Below are 25,598 nucleotides of genomic sequence, written 5' to 3'. Positions count from 1 at the left end.
TCATTCTACAACCTTCTTTATGACTTGTAAAGGAAGTTTGTAGTTTAAGCTATCATGAAATATATCTTATTCCAGATCAGTTTAGAACATCCAATTCGGTATTTGATATTTCAGCATCTGAAATTTGGGAATTAGAAGTGACATCTTTCTTGATGAAGTATGAAAATAGCAGCTTAGCTTTCCCTGAGTTATCAGCAACATAGAGGAAGAACAAAGTTCAAGCATATACATCTGTAGAATTAATAGAGGCCACAGGAAAATTCTTATGGTTCTTAATGGATGGGTAGCTGACAGGATGGCTTGGGAACAATTTTGCCAAATGTAAAGGAAAAATAAATTGTTTAATATCCTCATCTTTCCCTTGATAAGTTTCCAAATTATTGGGGAACTGAAGTTTTTAAAATGAATTTATTCCCTGGTGTATCATGGAAGTTCAAGAGAAAATGAAATACCCCTTCGACTAGATAACTTTGCAGGTATACCATTTGTTCTATAAAGCACGAAGTATTTCTTGAAAAAAAAAGTTTAAAACTCATTGATTTAAAATACACATATTCTCTCAATGCAATTTGAAACACTGGAAATATCCACAATAAAATGCTGAGTCTCTGTAGCAACTGTATTACTTTTTTTACAAATATCCTGATTTTTTCAGAAAATTGATCCACTTTCCTAAAACGAGAAAAGAATGTTTGGACAATGTCTTAGTCATCTAGTGCTGCCATAACAAATACCACAAGTGGATGGTCTCAACAGAGGAATCTATTCTCTAACAGTCCAGGAGGCTAGAAATCTGAATTCCGGGCGCCAGCTCCAGGGAAAGACTGTCTCTGTCTGTGGGCTCTGGGGGAAAGTCCCTGTTTTAGTCATCTAGTGCCGCTATAACAGAAATACAAGTGGATGGCTTGAACAAACAGAAGTTTATTCTCTCAAGTCTAGAAGGCTAAAAGTCCAAATTCAGGGCATTAGCTCTATAAGAAGGTCCTTGTCATCAATCGTCCCCTGGACTAGGAGCTTCTCTGTGCAGGAACCCTGGGTTCAAAGGATGCACTCTGCTCTTGGCACTGCTTTCTTGGTGGTATGAGGTCCCCATGTCTCTCTCCTTCCTTCTCTCTTTTATATCTCAAAAGAGATTGGCTTAAGACACTATCTAATCTTGTAGATCTCATGAATATAACTGCCACTAATCCATCTCATTAAATGATAATGATAGGATTTTCAACACATAGAGAAATCACATCAGATGACAAAGTGGTAAACAATCATACAATACTGGGAATCATGACCTAGCCAAGTTGAGAGATATCTTGGGGGGACACAATTCAACCCATGACGGTCTGTCATCAATCTTCACCTGGTCTAGAAGCATCTCTGCGCAGAAGCCCCAGGTCCAAAGGGCACACTCTGCTCCTGGTGCTGCTTTCTTGGTGGTATGAGATCCCCATGTCTCTCTGTCTCTCTCTTCTGCATCTCAAAAGAGATTGGCCCAAGACACAACCTAATCTTATAGGTTAAGTCCTGCCTCGTTAACAGAACTGCCTCTAATCCTGCCTCATTAACATGATAGAGGTAGAATTTACAACACATAGGATAATCACATCAGATGATGAAATGGTGGACAATCACACAATACTGGGAATCATGGCCTAGCCAAGTTGACACATATTTTTGGGAGGGCACAATTCAATCTATTACAGAGAACAAAATGAAATATTCTAGGTAACCCTTAAAAACTGACCACACTGAAATATTGTTCCAGTATCTTTTTTTTTCCCCATCAATTTCTGTACCAATATTCTTATTATTTTAACAGGTTGTTTAACTCAGCCAACTGTCCAAACCAAGTTCTTCTAATTCTTCTATCTATAATAAACCAGTTAACACCAAAGAATTTTTCAAATGTGACTGTGTAAAGTGGACTGAATTTCAGATTAACCAAGAGAATGTGGGGCAAGGAGTTTATTACTGCAGTGACTCAAAGTGAGCAGAATTCAACCTACTCATGTAATTATGTCCAAATTTGCCTGATAAGGATCATGGGGCATTTGCCCCTGGAAATTCTTCAGTAGGTCTGGGCTGAGTTTCAGGAATTTGTATTTTTAACAAACACTGCAGGTGATTTTTAACTTCAAGCAAGTTAGGGAAACATGTTCAAGCCGAGTGAGAAGAGGTCACTGCAGGAGGTGATACAGTTCCCAGAATTACCCAACTCTGTAGACATTACTTAAAACAAACTAACCAAATGATTTGAAATGCCCTGGCAGTCTAGTCTACAAAATTGCACTAGTGAGGAATCAGTCCTCAGATCAGATTTTATCTTCCTATTTTATACTGACTGTGAAGGACACCAAATGGCATAGACATTAACTGTTTTCACAAAGAAACTGTACTGTTATTTCTTAGCATAGTGCCTGATGCAGTCATAAGGGCTCAATAAGTGTTGGTTATTATGATGATTAACAATAACAATAAACCAGATTTATCAAATTCAAAGCACATGAGAATGTTTGGCGGGGGGGGAGGATGTATACAACCAGTATACTAAATATACTGTACTCTTCATATTAAAATGTGTGGTAGATTGTTACAAAAATGGCCCCCAATAAATCGTGCCTTCTTGTGCCCACTGCCTTTTGCAAAGTGATTTTGCTGCTCCTTCTATTAAGAGATGAGACTTTCCTCCCACCCTTTGAATCTGGGCTGGCTTGTGACTTGTTTTGGCTACTAGAACTCAGCAGAGATGACATTATGTGACTTCAGAGCTTAGGCCTCAAGAGGCCTTGTACCTCCTAGAATACTGAATGATCAGAGACCACGTGTAGAGGGAGGACCAGTCAGCAAGCCCACAGACATATGGGTGAAGCCATCTTAGACATTCCAGCCTCCGTTCAGCAGCCTGATGACTGCAGCCTCATAAATCCTCAGGCGAGACCAGCAGAAGCACCGTCCACCTTAGCATAATCAACTGACGCAATTGTGAGAAATACATTGTTGCTGTTTTAAGACACTAAGTTTTTGATGGTTTATTTACACAGCAATAGATAACTGAGATCAAAAGGCATAAGACCAAACAGGAATGAATCACTTATTCAGACACAAAACAAGAAGCTATATGATTCTGGTAGCTTTATTGTCTGAGAGTATAAACTACAAAATTAAACTGAGAATAAGGGGAAAAAAAACCCTGGGCAGTTCTGAGACAGACTATGACTCAACATTTAAACCTTTAAAAGTCACTAGCTAAAACAATTTGAAATGTGTGCATTATCTTTATATTCATAAGACTACTTATAACATCGGTATACTATTATGAATTTCGTTGGAGTTGCTTTGTGTTAGGGGGGTATAAACCTCCCTACTACAACCAAATTTTTTTGTCTGTTCCACAGAAACTATTTTTAAGATCACCATTAATTGTAGTGGTCTTTCCCATCAAACATACAGGGCTTTGAACCAGTTCATTCTGGTTTGAACCCCTGCTGAGAATTTGCATTTCTAACGAGTTCTCAGGCAAGGCTAATGCTTCTAGTTGGAAACCAATTCTGAGAAACACTAGTAGAGCAGTGGTTCTCAGAATTTATTATACTTAAGAATCACCTGGTGATCTCATTAAACATAGGTTCTGATTCAGCATATCTAGGGTGGAAAGTGAATTCTCAGCAGGGGTTGGAACCAGAACAAGCTGGTTGAAAGCCCTGCAAACACAGTATGCTTGTACCCTGTAGTGAATGTGGAAGGCATTGATCGCAGGGAAGCTAGCATCCAATCATGTATTTCACACCCTTTGGTAACTAGGAAGCGCTAAAGCGCTTAAAAGGTGTTCTCTACAATGCTGTTCAGAGAGAGGATTTGTCATCCACATAAGTACACACAACAATACCTTAAAATTAGAGTTAAGACTTGCATTGTTAAATTTCGTAGTTTTGCATTGTTGAGGCATATCTTAAACACTGCATAGTTCTACAACCACCGTGTCATAATTTGCACTGCTGTTGCATCAGAGGAAGATTAAAAATAGTCTCTACCTTCTAGGGCAGAATATATTTAGAGAGCATGATTCTTCTAATTTCTACACCTATCAGATTTCTTTCAAATCAACACTCCTTCTCTTCTCATATCACCGATCTATTCCCAGCACCCAGTTTAATGACATATTTTGGTATGTGCTTAATAAATGATTAGTCTCTAAAGCTGAGCTCTGTTCATCAGCTGCATCATATCATGGAAGGCACAAAAAACCAGCTGAACGAGCTCTTCTGCATCAGTCTCTGCACATGATTTCCAGGCTGTACAGGACACAACGAACCTGTGAAGCACAAAGAAGAAATGATTAAGTACTATGCAAAAATCCACCATGAAAAGGCTCCAAATGATAACAGTGACCTTTATCTGGTGTTCATAAGTGAACTGTCAATTCCTGCTGACACTAGGTAAATGTAATCTGACTACAGTAAAAGGTAAAGCCAGGTTTACACAATACTAGGGAACACCCAATTTACTAATTTACTGTGTGACTAGAACCTGAGGACAAAAGGGAACAAAAAATTAGCCACAGCAAAAGACGGCTCTGAAGTAAGGTCTTATTGTGCTTAAAAAAAGAAGATGACTTCCTAAAGCACCCTAAATGGAATAAGAAGGGACATGAGTTCATGTCACTGTTTTCAATGAAACTGTTTAAATAGGAAGTGTATAAAGCTTGAAGAGACAAAAATAATTAAAATTGAGAAGGAAGGATAGGAGGAGGGAAAAGCGGTTTCTAGAAAAGTAAAAGAGAGAAACTCTTGGGACCAAGTCACACTTTCCACTATCTCCTCCTTGATCTACTTGATGAAGAAATCCCACATTTGGCAGGTGATAAAAGTGGCCCCAGGAAGCTAGAGGAAATAGGAGAGAATCCTGATTTTTAGTGGGCTCAGAGCAGAAATGAGGCTACCAACTCCCTTAGAAGTAGCCTTCCCCTTCTGAGATGCTCAGAATTGTCTATAATAATGTATCCATTAAGCTCCAATTCAAATCACAATGTTGTGCACTGTAAAGCTTGTGGACAACCATGCAATTTTCACATCACTTAAAAGGACAGTAAATTATGTCTTCAACATGTTCTTTGGATCAAGCAGAATAAAGTAAAAAAAAATGCTCTGGCCCACTATACAATGATGAAACCAGTGTTTGAATGAACGGATTATATTTGCTGAAAGATATTCAGGAACCCAGAGGAAGCCCTGCCTTGTTTTCAGCTAGTGATTCATGATCACTAGAGTCATTTTCCAGCCACACTGTGCATGTAATTCCCAAATGTTTACTAATATCTAAATATGTTTCTTTCTACATATGAACAATTCCTATTTAAGTATTAGATTTTTTAAAATTCAGTTATCTCTCTAAATTATAAAAATAACATCTTTTCCTACATGCACAATTCACAAAAAGAAATACAGATGTCAACAAAGAAAAAATACTTAACTTCATACGTAAGTGAACAAAAAACTGATGTTATGCTATGATTTTTGCCATCAAATGGGTAAAGGATTTTTTATGATTAGAGTTGGCAACTGTGTGATGAAATGAAGAAAGATATAACATTATACATTATTTGTAATGATGGAAAAACAGGAAATAATAGGTTAGATAAATTATGGAACTCTCTAAGACTAGAGACATCATTCAATTATTGAAATATCTCAATGCATATTTAATGGTATTAGTGATTGCCTGAAATAATAAGTAATATCAAGTGAAAGTGGAATTCATAAAAACATCACAGAACTATTTACAATATGATCCAAATTTATAAAAATTAAAAAATCTATACTTGTCATAGATTAGAAACATACAGTAAGTTTTGTGCCTTGTAATAAAAATGTTTTTCTAAGTCAGAGAGTTGAGGTGTATTTGGCCTGAACTCTTACTACCGCTTGTTCGGGATCCTGTGCAGAATCCTCCAACCCTTTTTTATGAAAAAGTTTAATAAGATCCATTTTTAACCTATATAATTTGACCTTTAATTTGTACATCAATATACACAAACTATGAGAATACATAATCCAAGACTTAGATGCCAACAATAACAAGTACCATTGGTATAAATGACTGTACAAATTACACTTGACATGGAAAGAAATGACAAAATTCTGAAAAATAACAGACTGTAAAATCTTTTAGAAAAAGCAAAAGTATAAAAGCAATATATTCAAAACTGAAATGTCATATGTATATTATCATCCCAATTTTTTGCATTCCATCTAAAGTGCCTCTAAGCCTGCTCTCATCTTATTCACAGTGATAAATGCAGCCAAATGATTTTTGACCAAGCGTTCCATGCTTTGACTGTGACCTTCCAAGCCTCGCTATTACTTCCGTATTACCTTGTTCTACACCTCTTTTCCCTATCACACTTTTCTTTCTCATTCTTTCACAAATACAAGTCAAATTCCATATAATCCAAATAAAATTCATCTAAATTGGTAAAACATTCTTTTTTTGAGTATAAATTAATTTACCTGGTCTCTTTTTCTCGTTAGTATTTTCCACAATTAAATGAACCATCTTATTTTTACAGGTGGTCAAACTGTATCTGAATCTAACATAAAATACCTTGTGTAGACCAAATATGTTAAAATGTCTGATTTTGAGGATGATGATAAGATCGCTGAATCGATCTTAAACTGTGTTCTGCGCAAAAGCACTTATAAGACTGATTTTGAAAAGTGTCTTATTGTAGGAAGCAGGATAGAGAAACATAAATACACGTTAAATGCCTAAATGGCAAAAATAGTTGTCTATGAACCAAGTGACAGGTAACAATACAATCAGAATTATAGTGTAGGAAAAATATTCAAAGAACAAAAGTGATAGCTTTCTCACTCTATAGAACAGCAAGAATTAAAAAAAGCAGCCTCACCTGTCATCTCTGATGTGGTAGAAAAATCCATAGCCATTGTGTACCATGGGAACTGCCACTCCTTGGGTTCGTGAATAACCAACAAGACTTGTTGAGAGAACAAAATTTCCACCTCCTCCACTGTGTGGCACAAAGAAAGGATATTTTACTAGGCCAACAGATGCTCATACTGTTTCTGAAGATTTTTTTAACATTCACACACACACAAAAAAACTGATTGATGAAACTATAAAACACTACACTGTACTACCTTTTGGAGAAAAGTGGGTCTGTAAAGAGTTCTGGAACAGGGAGACCTTCCTCTTTTGCTATGAGTAAGAGACCTAAAAGATGACGGTCAAATCCTGCAATAAGACCCCAAAACGAAAGTTAGAAAACATTTTTCAACATGAGAAAAATTTTTTAAAAACATCAGAATGATTCCAACCTAAGTACCTTTTCCATTTGAACAGTCTTTCATCATTTTATTATGCTTTGCAAAAGCTTGTAACATCTTTTGCCGCCGCTCTTGAAGCTGTGTTAACAAAAATCAAGAGATGCTTCAAAAACAAGTGTACAAAAACCAAACAAACAAAAAACCTGGGCTCAGTGTAATTAGGATTTGGGTAATTTGGAAAGAGAAAAGATTTCTAAGACCTGTGACACACGCTTATATGTCTTTTTCCTATGTATCTCGCTGCCTTTTCTTTCCTATAAAACAACAACAACCAGGTGCTATCAAGTCAATTCTGACTCACCGTGGCCCCATGTGTGTCAGAGTAGAACTGTACTCCAGAGGGTTTTCAATGGCTACTTTTACAGAGGCAGATGGCCAGACCTTTCTTCTGAGGCACCTCTGGGTAAACTCAAACCTCCAACCTTTTGGTTAGCAACCAATCACGTTAACCATCCGCACTACCCAGGGGCTCCTTTCTTTCCTATAAAATAAAAAACCAAACCTATTGCCATCGCGTCGATACCAACACATAGCGACCCTACAGGATAGAGAGCAGAATTGTCCCACAGGGTTTCCAAGGAGTGCCTGGTGGATTCAAACTGCCAACCTTTTTGGTTATAGGCCCTGCTTATTATTTCTTTCCTACAACAGAAAAACAGAAACGCGTGGGCAGTGCTGAAGTGACAATAACAAGTATAAAGAAAGAAGCAACTGTGATTTTAAAAAACAAATGCATAACTGCACAAATATGATAATAAAGCAGCTCTGTGAAATTAAAATAAATCAACATATGACTGTGTCTATCAAAATCAAAGGCACAAATGAAACAGCAAAATAGCAGTGGGAAGGATATACACTATTGTTTAAGTGCTTAAAAAAGTATAAAACATATAGAACTGTTTGGCAGCTATTGGGCCTTTTCAATTTGGAATTATGTAAATGTGTTATGGAATTCTACTCTCTCCCAAAAAATAAATAAAAGGAGTTATAAAAATAAACACATAAAAGTAACATATGACTGTATTAGAGAATTTGGAAAATACAGAAGTATGAAAGAGAAAATTACAATTAAACATGATTTTTCTGTGGTTGTCAAAAACAAAATTGTCTGGTTCTAATATGAAACCATTAACATAACTGATTTTAAGCACGTTCAACCAAATGAAGAAAAGCTTCCTTTCTTTGAAGGCACTTTGGCAGAGTCTGTACTTCACTGGTATTGTTCTAAAGGTAGATCAGTAGTACTGAAGTAATGTATTAAAAGACTAGAAAATGACTCAAAGAGGCTTCTTCTCGAATCCTAAATGAAGAAACACCCTCCAAAGTCACTGAGAAGCCCTTTCAAACACACTCAGGAGGACAGACTACCATTACTCCTCCCTGGCCTCCCCTGTTTCTTATTCTTTCCAAGCATAACTTGGAAAGAATAAGAGGGTCAGTGAGAAAGAGGAAGGCTCTCGACAAAATGGACTGACACAGTGGCTGCAACAATGGGCTCAAACACAGCAACAACTGTGAGGATGGTATAGGGCTGGTCAGTGTTTCCTTCTGTTGTGCACAGGGTCACTATGAGTCGGAACCAACTCAGCAGCACCTAATAACAACAACATACACTTCACTGACAAATGAACAAAGGCTTTGAAAACTTCAGGAAAAAAAAAGTGTGAAAGTATTTTAATGATTGAGGAAAATCTGAAGCAAAGAAGTTAGTTATTCCAGGACCAAGACACCTTTAGAAAAATTAAACAAAATTGGGTGAATTTTTCCTTTTCAAATACTCACGTGTGTATAAGGATCCTGCATGGACTGGCACCATCTGACTGCTTCTACCGTACATGATCGCATAGTCTCTGTACGACCATGATAAAAATACCTTGTTGTAGCTGTTTCGTAACAGCAACCAGGGCTAAAAGACAAAATTACATGAGAGCCTATCATAAGCAAGAACAAAGCCTATCTTAAACTTTAAAGCAATTTTTTCTTTTTTAAAAAAAAAAAAGTTTACTCTTTTCTCTAATAAATGCTCTAACGTCATTAAAAACAGTTCATTTAATAATGCTTACTTTGGCCAGAGACTAAGCCCTAAAATACAGTAGAGTTGAGACTTTCAATACCAAAAAGTCTATTTTCAAAGCCAAAGAGCACGAAATACTATGACAGAGAGGGCCTGGTATAATATGGGCTATTTCAAAGGCTTGGCTGCTGTCAGCTTCTATATATTGGAGTCTGTTGTAGACAGCCTCTCAGATGATCTCCAGCGGCCCTACTTCCTGTTATTTATGACCTCGTATAATCCTTTCACTTTGTGTGTGGGCTGGACCTACTGACTGACTTTTTTTTTTTTTTTTTAATTTTTATTGTGCTTTAAGTGAAAGTTTACAAATCAAGTCAGTCTCTCATATACAAATTTATATACACCTTTCTATATACTCCTAGTTGCTCTCCCCGCTGATGAGACAACACACTCCTTCTCTCCACCCTCTATTTCCGTGTCCATTCAGCTAGCTTCTGACCCCCTCTGCCTTCTCATCTCGCCTCCAGACAGGAGCTGCCCACATAGTCTCACGTGTCCACTTGATCCAAAAAGCTCACTCCGCATCAGTATCATTTTCTATCTTATAGTCCAGTCCAATCCCTGTCTGCAGAGTTGGCTTTGGGAATGGTTCCTGCCTTAGACTAACAAAAGGTCTGGAGACCATGACCTCCAGGGTCCATCTAGTCTCAGTCAGAAAATGAAGTCTGGGCTTTTTACAAGAATTTGAGGTCTGTATTCCACTGTTCTCCTGCTCCCTCAGGGGTTCTCTGTTGTGTTCCCTGTCAGAGCAGTCATTGGTTGTAGCCTGGCACCATCTAATTCTTCTGGTCTCAGGCTTCTGTAGTCTCTGATTTATGTGCCCCTTTCTGTCTCCTGGGCTCAAAATGTATTTAACCTTGTGTCTTTGGTGTTCTTCATTCTCCTTTGCTCCAGGTGAGTTGAGACCTATTGATGCATTTTAGGTGGCCACTTGCTAGTGTTTAAGACCCCAAATGCCACTCTCCAAAGTGGGATGCAGAACGTTTTCTTAATAGATTTTATTATGCCAATTGACCTAGATGGCCCTCAAACCATGGTCCTCAAACCTCCGCCCCTGCTACACTGGCCTTCGAAGCATTCAATTTATTTAGGAAACTTCTTTGCTTTTGGTTTAGTCCAGTTGTGCTGACCTCTCCTGTATTGTGTGTTCTTCCCCTTCACCTAAAACAGTTCTTGTCTACTATCCAATTAGTGAATACCCCTCTCCCTCCCTCCCGCACCACTCTTGTAACCATCAAAGAATATGTCCTTCTCTGTTTAAACTATTTCTTGAGTTCTTATAATAGTGGTCTCATATAATATTTGTCCTTTTGCAATTGACTAATTTCACTTGGCATAATACCTTCCAGACTCCTCCATGTTAGGAAATGTTTCACGAATTCATCATTGTTTTTTATTGATGAGTAGTATTCCATTGTGTGAATATACCATAATTTATTAATCCATTCATCCACTGATGGGCACCTTGGTTGCTTCCATCTTTTTGCTATTGTAAACAGTGCTGCAATGAACATGGGTGTGCATATATCTGTTGATGCAAAGGCTCTTATTTCTCTAGGATATATTCCAAGGAGTGGGATTGCTGGATCCTATAGTAGTTCTATTTCTAGCTTTTTAAGGAAGCACCAAATCGATTTCCAAAGTGGTTGTACCATTTTACATTCCCAGCAGCAGGGTGTAAGTGTTCCAGTCTGTCCACAACCTCTCCGACATTTATTATTTTGTGTTTTTTGGATTAATGCCAACCTTGTTGGAGTGAGATGGAATCTCATTGTAGTTTTGATTTGCATTTTTCTAATGGCTAATGATTGTGAGCATTTCCTCACGTATCTGGTAGCTACGTTAATGTCTTCTTTAGTGAAGTAGCTGTTCATATCCTTTGCCCATTTTTGAATTGGGTTATTTGTCTTTTTGCAGTTGAGTTTTTGCAGTATCATGTAGATTTTAGAGATCAGACGCTGATCAGAAAAGTCATAGCTAAAAACTTCTTCCCAGTCTATAGTAATCTTTTTACTCTTTTGGTGAGCATAGGTGTTTGATTTTTAGGAGTTCCCAGTTATCTAGTTTCTCTTCTGGTGTTTGTGCATTGTTAGTAATGTTTTGTATACTCTTTATGCCACGTATTAGGGTTCCTAGCACTGTCCCTATTTTTTCTTCCATGATCTTTTTCATTTTAGGTTTTATATTTAGGTCTTTGATCCATTTTGAGTTCATTTTTGTGCACGGTCTTGTTTCATATTTTTGTAGATGGATACCTAGTTATGCCAGTGCCATTTGTTAAACAGACTGTCTTTTTCCCATTTAACTGACTTTGGACCTTTGTCAAATATCGGCTGCTCATATGTGGATGGATTTATGTTTGGATTCTCCATTCTGTTCCATTGGTCTATGTATCTGTTGTTGCACCAGTACTAGGCTGTTTTGACTACTGTGGCGGTATAATAGCTTCTAAAATCAGGTATGTGAGTTCTTCCACTTTGTTCTTCTTTTTCAGGAAAGCTTTACTTATCCGGGGCCTCCCTCCCTTCCATATGAAGTTGGTGATTTGTTTCTCCATCTCATTAAAAAATGTCGTTGGAATTCAGATCACAATTGCATTGTACCTATAGGTGGCTTTTGGTAGAATAGACGTTATTACAATGTTGAGTCTTCCTATTCATGAGCAAGGTATGTTTTTCCACTTTTGGTTTCTTGCAGTAGTGTCTTGTAGCTTTCTTTGTATAGGTCTTTCGTGTCTGTGGTAAGATTAATTCCTAAGTATTTTGTCCTCCTGGGGGCCTGGGGGCTAGTGTAAATGGTATTGATTTGGTGACTTCCTCTTCGATGTTCTTTTTGTTGGTGTAGAGGAGTCCAACTGATTTTTGTATGTTTATCTTGTATCCTGATTCTCTGCTGAACTCTTCTATTAATTTCAGTAGTTTTCTTGAGGATTCTTTAGGGTTTTCCGTGTATAAGGTCATATCATCTGTAAATAGAGATACTTTTACTTCTTCCATACCAATCTGGATGCCCTTTATTTCTTTATTTAGCCTAACTGCTCTGGCTAGGACCTCCAGCACAATGTTGAATAAGAGTGGTGATAAAGGGGATCCTTGTGTAGTTCCTATTCTCAAGGGGAATGCTTTCAGACTCTCTCCATTTAGGATGATGTTAGCTATTGGCTTTGTATATATGCCCTTTATTATGTTGAGGAATTTTCCTTCTAATCCTATTTTGCTAAGAGTTTTTATCATGAATGGGTATTGGAAGTTGTCAAATGCCTTTTCGGCATCAATTGATAAAATCATGTGGTTCTTGTCTTTTATTTTATTTATATGATGGATTACATTAATTGTTTTTCTAATGTTGAACCATCCCTATATACCTGGTATGAATCCCACTGGGTCATGGTGAATTATTTTTTTGATATGTTGTTGAATTCTATTGGCTAGAATTTTGTTGAGGATTTTTGCATCTACTTTCAAGAGGGATATAGCTCTGTAATTTTCTTTTTATACCTGGGTTTGGTATCAGGGATCTGCTGGCTTCATAGAATGAGTTCAGGAGTGTTCTATCCTTTTCTATGCTCTGAAATACCTTCAGTAGTACTGGTGTTAACTCTTCTCTGAAAGTTTGGTAGAACTCTCCAGTGAAGCTGTCCAGACCCAGGCTTTCTTTTGTTGGGAGTTTTTTAATTACCTTTTCAATCTCTTCTTTTGTTACGGGTTCATTTAGTTGTTCTACTTCTGTTTGTGTTAGTTTAGGTAGGTAGTGTGTCTTTGTTAATTTTTTCAAAGAACCATTTCTTGGTCTTGTTAACTCAATTGTTTTTCTGTTCTCTGTTTCATTGAATTCTGCTCTAATTTTTATTATTTGCTTTCCTCTGGTGCCTGAGGGTTTCTTTTGTTGCTCTTTCTATTTGTTCAAGTTGCAGGGATAATTCTTTGATTTTGGCCCTTTCTTCTTTTTGTATGTGTGCACTTATTGATATAAATTGACCTCTGAGCACTGCTTTTGCTGTTTCCCAAAGGTTCTAATAGGAAGTGTTTTCATTCTCGCTGGGTTCTATGAATTTCTTTACTCCATCCTTCATGTCTTCTATAACCCAGTCATTTTTCAGCAGTATTTTTCAGTTTCCAAGTGTTTGATTTCTTTTCCCTGCTTTTTCTGTTATTGATTTCTACTTTTACAGTCTTATGGTCAGAGAAGATGCTTTGTAATATTTCGATGTTTTGGATTCTGTTAAAGCTTGCTTTATGACTTAATATGTGGTCTCTATTCTAGAGAATGTTCCATGTGTGCTGGAATAGAAAGTATACTTGGCTGCTGTTGGGTGGAGTGTTCTGTACATGTTTATGAGGTCAAGGTGGTTAACTGTGACATTTAGATCTTTCGTGTCTTTATTGAGCTTCTTTCTGGATGTTCTGTCACTTCACTGAAAGTGGTGTGTTGAGGTCTCCTACTATTATTGTGGAGCTGTCTATCTTACTTCTCAATGCCGAGTTTTATGTATCTTGAAGCCCTGTCATTGGGTGCATAAAAATTTAATATGGTTATCCTCCTGGTATATTTCCCTTTAATCATTATATAGTGTCCTTCCTCATCCATTGTGGTGGATTTAACTTTAAAGTTTGTCAGAAATTAATATTGCCTCTCCTGCTCTTTTTTGATTATTCGCTTGATACATTTTTTTCCATCCTTTGAATTTAATTTTGTTTGTGTCTCTAAGTCTAAGGTGTGTCTCTTGTAGGCAGTATATAGACGGATCATTTTTTTTAATCCATTCTGCCACTCTCTGTCTCTTTATTAGTGCATTTAGTCCATTTACATTCAGTGTAATTATGGATAGGTATGAGTTTTTTTTTTTATGAGTTTAGTGCTGTCATTTTGATGTGTTTTTTGTGTGTGTTGATGACAGTTTCTTTTTCCCACTTAATTTTGTGTGCTGAGTAGTTTATATATTGTCTTTTCCTCTTATTTGTTGTTGATTTTCTCCTGAAATGGGTCCACACAGGTCCATGCAGGGGAGAAAGGTATTCAATGTCCATGGACCATTTGTGCCTGGACAGGAGCCGCTTCTCTCCTGAGTTCCCCAGTTTAGTGGAGCTGGCAGATTATCTTTTCCCCTAATTGTGAATTTATTCCTTCTCCCAGGCTGGGAGAATGGCTCGGGGTGTGCAGCAGAGTGTATCTCAGGCCCAGGGAAATCAACAGTCACTGAAGCCGGCGTGGGGGCTGGGGGCACAGTAAAATATACACAATATACTTAGCTTTTGCTGAGAGCACCATTCTCTGGTTCCAGAGGTGTGAGCAGGCTGTGCGGCTCACTGTCCCTCCCTGAGGAAACCATATCCTGAACGCTATAGCCAGGCCTGCTGTAGTTGCTCCAGGGAATGGCATCTGAGGGTTTCTGGAGATTCAGGTCCAGTAATTCCTCTCCGCTTCTGAACCATCTCTTCCTCCCCCGGCCGCTCAGTCTGTTTTCGAACTTTGCCATTGATGTTCAGGGCTCCTAGCTTGTCATATATATGATTGTTTCACTTGTTTTTTCAGGTCTTTGTTGTAAGAGGGATCACCGGAAGCGTCTGACTACTCCACCATCTTGGCTCCGCCCCCACTCACTTTTAATGTAAACAATAGGATAAAATTGATGGGATATCACTTTCGAAATTAGGTTACAAAAAGAGCTCTTTCTTGCTCTCTTAATTCCTTGCCCTGAGGAAAGCCACTTGCTTTGTTGGCAGCTTCCCTACGGAGAGGCTTATATGGCAAGAAACTGAGGGAGAAACTAGATCCTACTAATAACCATATGAGTAGTGGATCTGCCTTCTGGAGAGCATTCAGGTGAGAACACAGCCCTTGTCCAACACCCTGGCTGTAGCCTCATGAAAGATGACCTTGAGCAAGAGGCACCCTGATAAGCCATGCCTAGGTTCCTGGCCCACAGACACAATGAGAGAATAAATGTTTACTGTTTGAAGCCACTAAGTTTTGGGGTAATTTGTTACACAGCAGTAGAAAGCTAATAGGATATCCTTGGCCTTTAGTTCCTTCATATCAAACATCAATGCTTACCAAAACTGTAAAACTCTTGAAAAGAACACAGGAGAAACTCTTTGTAACCTTGGATTTGGCAAAGGTTTCTTAAGTATGGCAACAAAAGCACAGGCAACAAAAGAAACAAGAGATAAACTAGGCTTCGTTAAAATTAAAAACTTTTGCTCAAAAAGGACATTATCAAGAGAATGAAAAGACAACCTGAAAAATGGAAAAAAAAAATTGCAAATCATGTATCTGGTAAGAGTCTAGTGTCCAGAATATATAAAGAACTTTTATAACTCAACAATAAAAAAGGTAAATAACCCAATTAAAAAATGGGTAAAGGACTTGAATAGACATTTCTCCAAAGAAGATATACAAATAGACAATGAGCACATGAAAAGATGTTCAACATCATTAGTCACTAGGGAAATGCAAGTCAAAACCATAATGCGATACCACTTCACACCTACTAGGATGGCTAAAAAAAAAAAATAGCAATTGTTAACAAGGATATGGACAAATCGCAACCCTTGTACATTGCTGGTGGTTAATAAAAAAGCAGTGCAACCTCTGTAGAAAAGTTTGGCAATTTCTCAGAAAGTTGCATACAGAATTACCACGTGACTTATCAATCCCTTTCTAGGTATATTCCCCAAAGAGGTGAAAAGAGGAACTCATATTGATAGTTGTACTCTAATATTCTTAGAAACATCATTCACAATAGCCAAAAAGTGGAAATCAGCCCATGTTTCCATCAACAGATGAATGGATAAACAAAATGTGATATATACACACAATGGATCATTATTCAACCATAAAAAGAAAGGATGTTCGGATATGCTACAAGGATAAACCTTGAAAACATTATACTAAGTGAAGTAAGTCAGACACAAAAGGACAAATATTACGATTCCACTTTTATGAAGTATCTAGAATAGGTAAAATCATAGAGACAGAGATTAGATGCTACCAGGGGCTAGGGAAGAAGGGAATGGGGACATGCTGCTTAATGGGTACAGTTTCCGTTCGGGGTGATGAAAAAGTTTTGGAAATATACGTTGGCGATGATGGTCACACAACATTGAGAATGTAATTAATGCCACTGAACTGTACATTTAAAAATGGTTACAAGCGAATTTTATGTTATGTATATTTTGCCACAATAAAAAAAGATAATTGATTGCTTAAGTCAAAAATAATAACAGCGTATTGTGGGGTTTATAACATATGTAGAAGTATAATGTATGGCAACAACAACACAAAAAACAGGAGAAGAAAAATAGATGCACTCTGTTTTCAGGTTCTCACATTATATGTGAGGTGGAAATACTATTTAAAGGTAGAGCCACTGCCATCAAGTCAATTTCAAATGACAGCAACCTTGTGTGACAGAATAGAACTGCCCCACAGGGTTTCCAAGGCTGTAAATCTTTATGGAAGAAGACTGCTACATCTTTCTCCTGCAGGGTGGCTGGTGGGTTTGAACCACTGACCTTTCAGTTAGCAGCTGAGCACTGAACCACTGCATCACCAGGGCTTTTATATGAAGTGGAAAATATTATTTAAAGGTAGACTGTGATAAAGATGTATTTTGTAAGCCCTAGAGCAACTACTAAAAATAAAATAAAATAAAAAAACTAGAAGTATAGCTGATAGGATAGTGAGGATAAAATGTAATAATAAAACAAAAAAAAATCCATTCTATGAGTGCAAAAGAAAGAATACAGAAAAATAAGAAACAAAAAACAGGATAAAAAGAAAATACATAGCAAGAAGGCAGACTTAAACCCCATCTTATCAATAATTATATTAAATGTAAGTGACCTAAACAATCAATTTAAAGAGTGATATTCTCAGATTGGTTAAAAAAGTAAGACTAAGGAGTTTCCACTTATGTTTAAGATGCAGAAGGTCACAGCAGACAGTCTTACTATCCTAACAACGAGAAAGACTGGATAATCTATAAAATTACAACTTTTCATGCACCCATCGGAAACCTGAGGTCACAAGAAAGTTAAGTGATCTAAATTCCAAAAAATGACAAGTCATGTTAGAAGAGCTCAGATGGTTCAAAAGTGTCAAAGTCATGAAAAACAAGGAATCCATCAGAGATTGAAACTCTCAGACACTGCTCATAGAAGTGCAAATTAGGACTGAGTACAAATTGGAAAAAACTGAAGGGGGTAAAAAAAACACCACTGGGGAGTTACGAAAAGATAAACCTCTAGATTTCAAGATTCTGAAAATGAAAAATGAGTGGTCCTCACCATCCATGAAGTCTGTAATAGGCCAGCTGAAGTGCAAGCTGAACAAATGTATCAGGGTGAAGCATCTTCTTCTTGGTTAGGTTTTTGCCAAAAGGTGTAAAGGCATAAACCACAATATCCAGATCAGATGCCTAATAAAAAGAATTAAAGGGGAACAGTGAAAAATCACTTAAGGAGAATACCCCAAAGATAATAAAAATTACATTCACATTAATCATCAGAAATAAAGATATTAAAGCTATAACTTCATTTATTATTTATTTTCTTTTTTCTTAGATGGCCACTCACAAGCTTTTAAAACTCCAGATGCTATTCACCGAAGTGGCATGTAGAACATTTTCTTTATGAACTATGTTATGCAGATTGAGCTAGATGCTCCCAGAGACCACGGTCCCCAAAGCCCTCAGCCCAGTAATTTGGTACCTCAGGGAGTTTGGATGTGTCTATGAAGCTTCCATGACCTTGCCTTGGACAAGTTGTGCTGGCTTCCCCAGTATTGTGTACTGTCTTATCCTTCACCAAAGTTATTGTTGTTAGGTGCCGTCAAGTCGATTCCGACTCACAGCGACCCCATATACAGCAGAATGAAACACTGCCCAGTCCTGCGTCATCCTCACAATCGTTATGCTTGAATCCACTGTTGCAGCCACTGTGTCAATCCATCTTGTTGAGGGTCTTACTCTTCTTCGCTGACCCCTCTACTTTACCAAGCATGTTGTCCTTCCCCAGGGACTGATCCCTCCTGATAACATGTTCAAAGTATGTGAGACGTACTTGCTTCTAAGGAGCATTCTGGTTGTACTTCTTCCAAGACATCACCAAAGTTACCATTTATCTATTGTCTATTTAGTGTTTTTCATTCCCACTCCTCCCTTACCTCGTAACCTAAAGCTATAACTTTAAAATGCTTTATACTATATTATTCGGATAATAACTAAATTAAAAGAGAAAGCATTACTAGCTAACAGAAAAATGAAAAATCTACCTGCTTGAGATATTGAGCTTTAGCTTGTTTGATGTCATTTAATACTTTCTCATCCATGGTGAAAACAAGCTCCTCTGGAAGTGGTATATTTTGTACTTTTTCTGAACCCTGAGAATAGGAAAGACTTAAAAATATTGTATCTATAAAAAATACTAGGGGGAAAAAAGATGAAATATTTTTTCTAACATACCTTCCATTTTCCTTCATTCTCAAAAATCTTCTCATCAACGTAATGGCTGACATTTACCATAATCATTCCATCATAAGGCGCATGCTAAAATGAAACAAGATTTTGAATATTTTATGTCAGATTAAAACTTTACCTAATATATTTATCTTCACCTTCCCTCCATTCTTAACAAATTATACTAAAGTGTAGAAAATGTAACTTATTCTTAAAATCCTAAAATGCCTCACCTTCTAATCATAAAGATAAAGATTTCATACAGTATAGTAAGTAACAGCTGCGTTATGTTTTCTGAAGAACAAATGTTAGAAGGTTGAAATATCTACTGTATTTTTACACAAATAACACATACCCTCTGCATTTGTTTGCCAACTGTGCCCTTCCCCAACGAGGTCTGCTGTGCCAATTTTTTTTTTTTTTTTTTACATGTTACTGTAAAAAAAGAAAAAAAAAACCCAGCATAGTGCACTTATAAAAATACTGGGGCAGGGGAGGCAGGCATAGCTGGCAAACAAGCATAGAAGGTGCACATTATTTGGGTAAAATATGGTAGTTACAGCTCTTGGGGTAATGGGGGGGGGTGTGGAAAAGAAACAATCTAAAGAAAATAACTGGTGTTTGTACTAGAAGTCAAAGCAAGTGTAGGTATGTAATGCTAAGACGCTCTGGGGCTGTAAGAGTAGTGTGGAAAAGCAGATGAGGATGGCAGACTATCTGAAGGCACTTAGGATGGGCATAAACCTCTTCAGGTAAAAACACAGGTCAACCGGTGAGTATCAACAGACATAGCCATTTCGTTTCTACATCTAGCAGAGTGTCCAGGTGTGACAGAAGTAATTCTCAATGTTTAAGAAAGGTAGAAAAGATGGGTACTGGGGTGTTACAGGTTTGACAGCTGTATCTACAAAAAGGAACTGCACCTAATAAACTTTCCATCATTTATTTTGGAGGACAAACTCTGCTTGCCTAATTTTCTCCGTGTCCTTTTAATAACAATCATATCAGATGGTTCCTTCTCTGTGTTACTGCTTTACAATGAACGCAATTACTGTTCAGGAACTGAATATGACACTGCTAGCCTGATGGGGAAGGGCCAGTTTCAGAGGCAGTAATTAGGTGTCTTAAACATCACCCTAACACTACAGCTCTGCTTCCCTATATCACAGCCCAAAGGAGCAAGCCTAGAAGCACAGTAGCCGGTTACCAAGTATGTAGCACCATTAAGAAAGACTCCTGAGGGGAGGTCAGTACAAGGTGCATGAGCAGTTCATTCCATTTGTCAGTAACACGCATAACAAGGCTCACAGGTCCTGGGAAAACCCATTTTCTAATCCCATCTCACAACCATGTAAAGCTTTATAGTTTTACAAAGAATTTTCATGAACATTATCACATATATTGTTTCATTTAAGAATACCTCTCTCTTTTACCAGAACCAGGAAGAAAAAGCAAGACTGAAAGATTTAAGTTTGACTTAGAATTCTACCCATCCACCCCGGTGAAAAGCTAATAATTTCAAAAAAGTATTAGGAAACCTTAAAAAATCCAATGGTTTCCTGATACTTTATTTGTTCACATAATTTTCTCCTTTCAGTTTTTTCTTATATTGAGGTAATAAAGAATGTGGGCTTTGGTTCTGAATATAAGCTCCAGTACTTTGTAGCAGTGCAACAATGAAAAAGTGAATTCTTTCAGTAAACTGCCCTATCTGCTAGTGGGGATAATAATACCTACCCTAATACAGCTGATGTGTAAAGTTATTTTAATTATGCTCATACAGTACTTAGTATAGGACCTGGCCACACCAATAATTACTATTACTATTGCTGTCACTGTTAGTAACTAATGTTTACTACATGCTTTCTATGTGCCCTATATAAAGCTTACAATATAGAGAAAACAAGACAGTTGACCTCAAGGGTTTTAAAACCCAAAAGGAAAATGTGATTAATTACCAAAGTACATAGTTAACCACTCACAGTCAACGATCAATTATCACTACACTGATGGAAGGGAGCAGCAACATGGCTTTGGATTAAAAACTGCTTTACCTACGGTACACAGACGTCATTAATGGTGTTTTGGAGCCCTGGCAGCCCAGTGGTTAAGTGCTACAGTGAGCTACATCTGCTATCCAGAAGGCTGGCAGTTCGAATCCACCAGCCACTCCTTGGAAACCCTACGGGGCAGTTCTACTCTGTCCTATAGGGTCGATGTGAGTCGGAATCAACTTGTCGGCAATGGGTAATGATGTTTTACTTAGCTGAATTGCATTTGCTAAAATCATCGTAGGTTACAAGGGAAACCTACATGGAATTTAAAAAAAGCAGACTATCAGATGGAGATAATCAGACTGACTTTATAAATATGGGGGTGTTAATGCATATACACAGAACATACCCATCTACTCACTACAGAAACGCATCAGAGTTGTGTTGGGATGTGTACTCCTTCTGGATCCAACATCTTTATGCATAAATAGAAAATATCATTACAATTACTTTTGTCCTGAGTTTGAGCAAACAGCAGGATGTTGGTGCTATTAATAAAAATCAAAGTAGTGAAAGGTATTTTTTTGGTGAGGAGGGGGTGAGGAAGTGGAGGAGAGACAATGAGTTCTATCTGCAATATTTACCCTTACAAAACAATATGACATTCTATTGGAACAATAACACAACTTTCAAAATGAGAATAACAGGTAAAAGCTGGAAACACGTATTTACAAGCTAAAACCCACTGCCATTGAGTCGATTCTGACTCATAGTGACCCAATAGGACAGAGTAGAACTGGCCCATAGGGTTTCCAAGGCTATCTTTACAGAAGTAGACTGCCACATCTTCCTCCCACAAAGCACCTGGTAGGTTCGAACTGCCCACCTTCTGACTAGCAGCTGAGCACTTTAACCACTGAGCCACCAGGGCTCGCTGGACAATGAAACTTTAAAACCAAGGAAGACGGCAGGCAGAGGGAGGGGAAGTGTGAGTATTAGTAAAGTCAGTTTTAGAATCAGTAGATAGGGAAAGACCATTAAGGAGAAGGAGGCAGTATCAGAACACACGTGAAGAAAAGTGTAACCAACTGTGGCAGACAGATCAAAGAGAACTGGAGGGAAGAAGCCTTAGGATTTTTCTAAAGAGGAGGCAGTTAGCTACCTTACAAAGGATAGTTTCCAGGAAATAGCGAGGACATAAATCAGACTGAGGAAGGTCAAGGATAATCAAATAAGGAGCTGAAGAGAAGAAAACTGAGGCAATTAAAAAAATATTTTGTCAACAGTGGACTCACAGGAGAGTAAACCAAATAAATCCAGAAAATGGCTCATGCAACCTTTCACTGTTGATCTAATGAGCTACTACTATATATAAACTAGACATCTAATTTTATTACCTGCTGATCAGTCATCCCACCATCTTCTGGAATTTAAAAAAAAAAAAAAAGGCTACCTTATTTTTCTTTAGGCAAACATCATGCCTCATCTCTCAGTCTACGTGGTCTCGATGAGACTGGTTCTACACTCTAGGTTCCAGGTTGGGCATGTGATCCAGGCCAAGCCAATCACAGCACCCAATTCCTCAAAATGGGCACAGGATTCACACAGGCCAATCAGAACCAGTAAGTTTTATATCTAGGACTTTTGCAGAACCAGTGAAAAAAAGATGGTTATTTCCCCTGGGGCCACAAAGGTATTAAGAGAGCAATGAAGCTATAAGATTACAGGTGCAACAACCACATGGGATAGTTTACCTAAACATGAAGCCAAACAGAAAAAAGTAGTACCAAAAAAGAGGGAGAGAAATATTTCTAATGAAAGCATCTGAACACTGGAAATCAGCCTTACCCAAATTTAGTTGTATGCCTGTACCAATAAATATCTTCTTAAACTAATGCCAGTTTTATTTAGATTTCTATGACTTAAAACCCCCCATGTGTCTGCCAGTTTGTTGTACTGTGAGGGCTTGGTTTTGCTGTGATGCTGGAAGTTATGCCACTGGTATTCAGATGCCAGCAGGGTCACCCATGGCGGACAGGTTCCAGCTGAGCTTCCAGACTAAGAGACTAGGAAGAAGGACCCAGCAGTCTATCTCTGAAAAGAATTAGCTGGTGAAAGCCTTATGAATAGCAGTGGAACACTGACTGATATAGTGCTGGAAAATGAATAAATACCGATTTTTTTAATATAACTACTGAACCCAGATTAACGTAGTAGGCCTTTTAAGTACTTTACAGTCACTAAATATTTTGAAAGAAGGCCACCAAAAAGAAAAAAGAAAACAACAAAAAACGATCTCATACTACCTTATACCAAACTGTGTACTTTATGAAAAGTATTATAATGAGATTACAGAGTATATTTCAGCTCTGACTTAAGTTCTTTTTTTTTTTTTTTTTTGATTCATAGACCTCTCAGCCTCTGGGTTGTCCATCAGAAAGTGACAAGGTAGAGTCAGTAAAGAGGACCATGGGAGAAAAACAAATAGAGACTTTAAAAGTAAATTATGAAGAATGTCAAAATGGTCAAGATTTAAAATTAAAGATATTTTAATATCTGTAGAGTAAATAACGTACCAAAGATTGCATGCCATCTAGGAAAACAATTAGGTAAATCTAGAAATATATACATTTCCTGGTATACAAAACATATATATAATGACATATATTCTAAAATAGGTTATAATTCAGAAGAAACAGACAAAAGTGGGTCTTAAAGAACTTACGCTAAATAAAAATGACGAGCAATTTACATTTTTTCAAATACACACCAAATTGCTGGCCTTACTGCAGGTAACTTACAACTTACTATAGTTGTCCTAACTTTACTTTCACTAAGAATTCATAACTAAACTTTTTCCTATAATGCCATGCAACTAAAGAAAATTTTACTTATACTACCACAAAGCAACATAGGTATCTGTGCTTACCTACTGCCATTTAAATTAGCCTAAAGAATTAAAAGAAAAAAAAGACTTCAATAGTTTACTTACATCAGCATTAGAGCCAAATACTCCATTAGAAAAGGAAATCAAGTTATAGGACTTGTCACCCCAGACTACTGTTGGATCTCCAGAAAGGATCATTGCAGTTACCTAAAATAAATTTAATTTTCCAAATTGAAAGGGTTTTAACATTGATTTATAAGTATTTTCATCTTAAACACCTATGTCATCTCACTTTTCCTTCTTCAAGTAAACCATATTTAATAAAATGATAACACGGTTATGCTCAAAGGTAATAGTAATAATTCTGCTATGACGTCAGATATTTCTCAAAACCTTAAGTTAAGGAAATTCTACCAGAGGACAGAATGCTCATGGATGTTTAAAGAGCATATCATCAAAAGGGTAAGGTTTTTACAATTTGAATGGTATAAGAGGCCTTGATATACTTAGTCATTAAAGTTTGGTGAGGAGAAAAATATTTCAAGAATTCATATCCCACTAAGCATGCTTTTCAAACTATAGGTCATGGCCCATCTGTGAGTCATGCAATCAATTTAGTACATCAAAATCAGTATTCTTTAGAAAAAGAAATAAAATAAAATAGAACAAATATCAGAGTACATTAGAGACAGTAAAAGTAATCATTGTCTCATGAAACTTCTCTCACACATATATATGTGTGCATGTGCACAGGTGTGTGTATTTATGCTACGATCTAAATACATTTCTAACTATGGATTGTAGGCAAAAAGTTTGAACCATACTCAGTTAAAATACAGACCAAAGATTGTGTGCCATTTTAGAAAAACAGGTAAATCTAAAATTTATCCATATACATTTCCCTGTATATCAAATATATATATAATGGCATATATTTTAACATAGGTTTAGAAAGAAGTTTGGTGATCCTGCTATTAAAAAAAATACGGCTAAAGAAGAGGAAGTGTCAGTTTCTAGCTACGAGGTTTTTCAATTTTAGGTCATTTTATTCGTATTATTTAGTATTGATGAATGCATTATAAAATAATTTAAGAGTTTTCAAAAGACTATGAGACTTCTATTAATATGATTACTACCTTTTAGTTCTCAGGAAACGATAACATTATCCCAAGAAAAAAGACTAAGTAAGGTCACGTTTAGCCTTAAACTCACTAAAGTCAACATGTTCAATAAAATTAAATGATATGGTAAATTACTTATGAGGGTTAGATAATTCTTAGGACAGACCTTCGCAACTAAGGTGTGAAGGCAAAGAGGTGTGGGTTACAGGTAAGTTCTCATGCCACCTCTAGCATGAAGAGCTCATTTACCTAGTGTCCTGTGCAAATTTTCTGTGTGTACAATCAATGCAAAGAAACCTGGGAAAAACTGACATGTGATACACGAAGAGCAGTCACACTTCATTAAACAAAGTACAAGATATACCTAAAAGGCCCTAAACAATGTGGCAAGAATATACAAAGCACTATTTATTTTTGCATAAGCTTCAATTTGATACATGTATATGTCATAGCTAAAGAGAAGTTATAAGAGTATATATGTATAAAAAAGAAAAAAAATCTACTCATGCTCAATATACACAAGAATCCTGCAGGAAATTTGTGAGAATAACAGAATAAGACAGTTAAGTACCTGAGAATAATCTTCTGGCGTTACATGTGGACTGCCATCATTCATGCAATATACCAGTATACTGCTCTGAATTTTTTCTAACCTAGTCAAATTCTGTGGATCAAGACCAATCAGATACTCTCGTGCCTACAGGGCAAGGGGATAATGATTCAATGTT

The 25,598-nt window shown here is 37.1% G+C and overlaps 1 protein-coding gene across 7 annotated transcripts in view; it reads right to left on the bottom strand.

Moving 5' to 3' along the window:
• Positions 1-3,095: 3,095 nt before the first annotated feature.
• CROT (carnitine O-octanoyltransferase) overlaps positions 3,096-25,598 on the bottom strand; it is a 55,363-nt gene continuing 32,860 nt past the window's right edge. For 6 of the 7 annotated variants that reach the window (XM_049894263.1, XM_049894260.1, XM_049894262.1 and 3 more), the window contains 10 exons: positions 25,442-25,567; positions 23,855-23,956; positions 18,875-18,958; positions 18,685-18,792; positions 17,700-17,830; positions 9,120-9,243; positions 7,337-7,415; positions 7,152-7,245; positions 6,902-7,021; positions 3,096-4,306 (listed from right to left, as the gene is read on the bottom strand). In XM_049894263.1, the coding sequence (XP_049750220.1) occupies positions 4,186-4,306; positions 6,902-7,021; positions 7,152-7,245; positions 7,337-7,415; positions 9,120-9,243; positions 17,700-17,830; positions 18,685-18,792; positions 18,875-18,958; positions 23,855-23,956; positions 25,442-25,567 (1,089 nt within the window). In that variant the 3' untranslated portion in view covers positions 3,096-4,185. The other variant, XM_049894264.1, reaches the window with a different exon arrangement.

The sequence above is a fragment of the Elephas maximus genome, chromosome 8 (assembly GCF_024166365.1).
Source record: "Elephas maximus indicus isolate mEleMax1 chromosome 8, mEleMax1 primary haplotype, whole genome shotgun sequence".
In the NCBI taxonomy this organism is placed as follows: domain Eukaryota; kingdom Metazoa; phylum Chordata; class Mammalia; order Proboscidea; family Elephantidae; genus Elephas; species Elephas maximus.
The sequence above is the reverse complement of the archived record's forward strand: the minus strand, read 5'-3'. Positions and strand labels throughout refer to the sequence as shown.